General features: G+C 63.5%; 1 protein-coding gene across 2 annotated transcripts; it reads left to right on the forward strand.

Annotated features, from left to right (window-relative positions):
* Positions 1-563: 563 nt before the first annotated feature.
* On the forward strand, positions 564-4,011 carry LOC106724720 (translation initiation factor IF-2-like). 2 transcript variants are annotated; one of them, XM_014533110.1, is made up of 2 exons: positions 564-576; positions 2,565-4,011. In XM_014533110.1, exon 2 carries the CDS (start codon positions 2,625-2,627, stop codon positions 3,573-3,575), a length of 951 nt encoding a protein of 316 aa, XP_014388596.1. In that variant the 5' UTR covers positions 564-576; positions 2,565-2,624; the 3' UTR covers positions 3,576-4,011. The 2 variants fall into 2 exon arrangements, with proteins under 2 accessions (XP_014388596.1, XP_014388595.1); XM_014533109.1 differs by lacking the exon at positions 564-576 and adding an exon at positions 2,436-2,463.
* Positions 4,012-4,779: the final 768 nt, after the last annotated feature.

The raw sequence follows: 4,779 nt of genomic DNA on the forward strand, positions 1-4,779 counted from the left end.
GGCATTCAGAGGCTGCCTAGTGGTCCAGGCCCAGTGGCGCATCCCCGCGGACTCTGCCCGGGAAGTTTGCTCCCTAACCCTGGAGGTCTGTCTGCTCTGCAAGACAGGGGAGCAGCCCGGCCGGCGTTGCTCAGTGGTGGGGTGTTGACCTATGAACCAGGAGGTCACGGTTCGATTCCCGGTCAGGGCACATGCCTGGGTTGCGGGCTCGATCCCCAGTGGGGGGTGTGCAGGAGGCAGCCCATCAATGATTCTCTCTCATCTCCCTCTCCCTTCCTCTAAACAAACAAACAAAAAAGACGGGGGGCCAGAGGCCTTTTGGTGAGGTGCCCCGGGAGGACCAGGCCGCCCCCCTGGAGAGGAAGGAAGGGGCGCAGCAGCAACACGCTGCCCACGGGGCTAACGGTGAGAGCAGAGAACACCGGCAGGTGTGGGGCTGGCACCTGGCCGATCCCGTCCACCTGGGGCCTGTTTGCTCACCTGCGAAGGAGGGAAAAGGCCTTTGCTTTCTGAGCTGCCGTGAAGGTCAGCGAGGGGAAATGAGGTAACAGTTGAAGGTCGCTGGTCCGGGCTCAGGTCTGCTCCCCCTGCTCCCCAGGCTGAGCTGCTCCATGGAGATGAGCTTGGCCCTCTGCCCAGGGAGTGGGGTAGCGGGGGGGGGGGCTCCTGGGGCTCCAGGGAGGCACGGGATTCAGCCCAGGAGGAGCCGGGGCGCAGACGAGGGACCCAGGTGCCCCCGAGCCCTGGCAGTGAGGGGCCACGGCCGCGTGGAAACCCGAGGGGTTCGTGCAGCCGGGTGTGGAGAGGGGAGGCCTCATGTCCCCTAAGGCAGGGCCCACCCACGGCCCAGGGACCTGCAGGGAGACTCTGCTGTGGCTTTGGGGGTGGCGGGCGCCGTCGGGAGGGTCAGGACCAGCCTGGAGGTTCGAGGGGAGCAGGCGCCAGGGACACGGGTTGTGGGTCGTGAGGATTTAGGGTGTTTGCTCGTCTTCCTTCCCCCTTAGAGGCCAGCAGCTGGCAGCTGCCCCGACAGGTACCCGGAGGGAATGCCCTCGAACAAAGGGGCTCGGGCCTCTCCCGAGACGTGCCCAGCAGCTGGGGCTTTTGGGCTCACACCAGAGACGCACCCGTTTGCCTCCCAGCCAGCGAGTCCGTCTGAGCTCATACATATCCGTCCCCTCCTGGCAGCGGGCACACGCCAGACCCCGGCACCAGCCTCCACCCGCAGGTGCAGGAGGGCCGTCACCCCCCACCCAAGGGGGAGCTGCACCCCTGCAGGCCCTCCCTCCCCCCTCCCCATCCTCACTTGATTTTGCTCAGGGCCTGGCCCTGTCAGCCGGTCGGTAACTTCTCGTGAATGAGTGACCGGTCGCCTTGCTGCCCCCTGTCCTCTCCTCCGGCCCCGTGGTGACGGGAGGGGACAACTCTGAGCTGGTCCAGTGGGTAAACACCCTAAAGCTACCGGAGCCAGTGACAGACGGGAAGGACGAGACGAGGACCTCGCTGGACGGGGCTGGAGGGACCCTTATGCCCCCGCCCCCACCACGAGGGCTACTGGCTGCAGCCCCCCAACAGCGGCAAGCCCCCCTCGGGATCTTCCTCCCGTCCAGTCGCCCACGCTGTCTACGGTCACCTGGTGAACAGGCTCGACCCAGGGAGCAGACACACAGTGTCCTTGATTGTCCCCCACAATCTCTATTGTTTTGCTTTTCGTGTTTAGCTACCTTGCCCACGTGTGTGTGCAGAAAGGCAGGGGTAAGGCCCTGGCTGGTGTGGCTCAGTGGATAGAGTGCTGGCCCTCGGACTGAAGGGTCCCGGGTTCAATTCTGGTCAAGGGCACATGCCTGGGTTGCCAGCTCACTCCCCAGTAGGGGCCGTGCAGGAGGCAGCTGATCGATGCTTCTCTCTCATTGATGTTTCTAACTCTCTATCCCTCCCCCTTCCTCCCTGTAAAACTGATTTTTTAGAAAGAAAGGGGTAAGTTTCGTCTCTTCCTCTGGTTTTTGAAAAGCCGTCCTTGGTTGTGTTGCGAGGCCATCGCTGTCACCTCCAGCATCCCTGCCCCTGCAGGGCTGTTTCTAGCTCCCGGTTGGGTCTGTCTGTCCCTGAGCCAGTACCACGTGGTCTGGATTACGGTGGCTTTTCACGAGGTCCCAGGATCCACTCGACTCTCACACTAACCTTCAAGAATTTCTCGATTATCCTACTTTTTTTCTTTTTAATCCTCACCGGAGGATATTTTTCCATTGATTTTTAGAGAGAGTGGAAGAGAGGGGGAGAGACAGAGAGAAACATCCATGTGAGAGAAACACGTCGATGGGTTGCCTCTTAGACGGACTCTGACCAGGGCCTGGCCGGGGAGGAGCCTGCATTGACTGCAATCGAACCCGGGACCAATCCGCAGGCCGACGCTCTATCCACTGAGCCAAACTGGCTGGGGCCGGGCCGGCTGAGCCATTTCAGGTGACTTTGCTGGGGGTATTGGAGCCAGAAGTTATTAGTTTAAGGCGCCTCCCTATTATTCACAGTATGCTAATACCGACATTTTTATGATAATGCCGTAGTTGTGCAAACCTTTGCCTTCTGTGACATCGTGGGCCGAGAGGGCAGCACTGACTGAAGTGATGGGGGCAGACGGCACAGACCTGGGACTCCGGCTGGAATCAGCGACCGGCAGCAAGTCCCCCGCCCCCTGGGAGAACTCAGCTCCGGAAACGCCACGTCGATCAGGTGACATCAGCAGGAGCCTCTCCCCGGGCTTCACCCCTGACCCCCCAGGGGCTGGGCAAGGAAGAAGGAGGCCTGGGAGGTGGGGGACACGGGACTCCTGGGGCCAGAGAGACCCGGCCCCTCGCCCGTCCTGTCTCTCAAGTTGGAGTTGCTGGCCTTTCGTGTGGGCTGTTGCTTGTTTAGCATCTGGGGCCTCCTGGCAGCCCTGGCAGCAACGGGCACAGCAACGGGCACAGCAATGGGCACAGCAACGGGCACAGCAACGGACACAGCAAGGCCCGGCTCGGCCCGCCCCTGCGTGGGTCCCCGGCCGCGTGCGGACCTGCTCGGGGTCAGTGTGGAGCTTCTTCCCCGGGACTGGCCAGCGGAGCCCTCGGTGTCCTGGGGCACCAGGAGGGCCTGGCACCGCCGGCTGTGGGCCACGCGTGTCGGGGGCCTGTCCCACGGCCACGGGTCAGGGCGCTCGTCCGACTCTGCAGAGAGAGCCGCGGAGCCAACAGGAAGTGAGCAGAGAGAAAGGGGCTTATTTTGAGGAACTGACTCGGGCCATCCGATGGGGAGGCTGGCCGGGGCGGGAAGGAGTTGCAGTTTGCGTCTGGAGGCCGACTGCGGGGACCCCCTCGCCCCCAGGGAGCTCAGTCTGTAGCTCTGCTCCGGCCTTCAGCTGGCGGGCGAGGCCCACCCACACCCAGAAGACCACCTGCGTCTCTCAGAGCCCTGGTCGACGTCTCGTCTCACCCAGAAACACCCGCACAGAAACGCCCAGAGGAATGTCTGACCAAGTGTCGGCAGTGTGGCCCCACCAAGTCGACAGGCAAAACCGGCCACCGGGGTCAGGAATGTAGCCAGTCGTCCCCTTGCCCAGGCTGGGCCAGGACGCGTCTCTGGACGTGAACTTGAACCCGTGGTCAGTGCAGGAGAGAGCGGCCTCCTCCCCCACCAGCCCCACCTCTGGGTCCAGATCCACCCACGGGAGTGAAATGTGCATCTCAGAGACTCATCTCCCCACGTTGACGCAGCACCACCCGCAGCGGCCGCGCAGGGAGCCCCAGGCCATCGACGGGTGAGGGGTGCGGTGCCTGCGGACAGGAAGTGCTGTTCCGGGGGGCCCACGGCGAGTGACGTCAGACGATGAAGACAGCGCTGCGTGGCATCACCTACGTGGGGATCCAACAAACAAACAAACAGTCAAACTGAAACAGCCTAGGAGAGTGGTGGCCGGAGCTGGGGATGGGGACGCGGGAGAGGCTGGTTAAAGAAAGAGGCCCGGGTGGCGGGGCTCAGCGGTCGAGTGTCGACCTATGAGCCAGGAGGTCAGGGTTCGATGCCGGTCAGGGCACCTGCCCGGGCTGAGGCTCGATCCCCAGGGTGGGGGGTGCAGGAGGCCGCTGATTCATGATTCTCTCTCATCACTGATGTTTCTATCTCTCTCTCCCCCTCTTCCTGGCTCTCTGAAATCAATAAAAATATATTTTAAAAAATAAATAAAGGTGACGGGGAACGTTAAGTCGCTTCGCAGGCCCGGTGAGAGCACAGCCATCAGCTCACCCTCCCTGCGCCCCCTCCTGGGAGCAGGCGCTCTGTGCAGGACAGGGACCTGGTGAGCAGGCAGGACGCTGCTGGGAAGGCTGTGGGCGCCCCCTGGTGTCTGTGAGGGTCCTGCTTGTGGACAGTCTGGGGACACCACCAGCTATGCCAGGGCTCAGAGGCAGGGACACCCGACAGCCTGGAACCAGCCCTGGGCCCCCCGAGGGACCCTGTACAGGCTGGCCCACAGCGAGGGCATCAGGGGGCCCCACGGGGCCTGTGGGCTCAGGGCAGCTGGGTCCCATGGCCCCTCTGCCCAGGCGGCGGGGCCGGGGTATTGAGGGGACCTTCCCAGCCCCCCACCCTCTGCGCATTCGCCTTCTGCTCAGCCTTCCAGGGTGCGTGCCTGATGAGACCAGGGGCCTGCCCTCGGGTCAGACGCCACCGGCCCCGTCTCACTCCCCTGCCCTCCCCCTGGTCTGAGCCGCGCTCCCCCTCCCCTCCGCCCTCAGGGCCTGGGTC

Source organism: Myotis brandtii, unplaced genomic scaffold, assembly GCF_000412655.1.
Source record: "Myotis brandtii unplaced genomic scaffold, ASM41265v1 scaffold940, whole genome shotgun sequence".
Taxonomy (NCBI): Eukaryota; Metazoa; Chordata; class Mammalia; order Chiroptera; family Vespertilionidae; genus Myotis; species Myotis brandtii.

Excerpts from the sequence above, each read along its gene's own strand:
- LOC106724720 (XM_014533110.1), top strand. The coding sequence starts at position 2,625 with ATGGGGGCAGACGGCACAGACCTGGGACTCCGGCTGGAATCAGCGACC.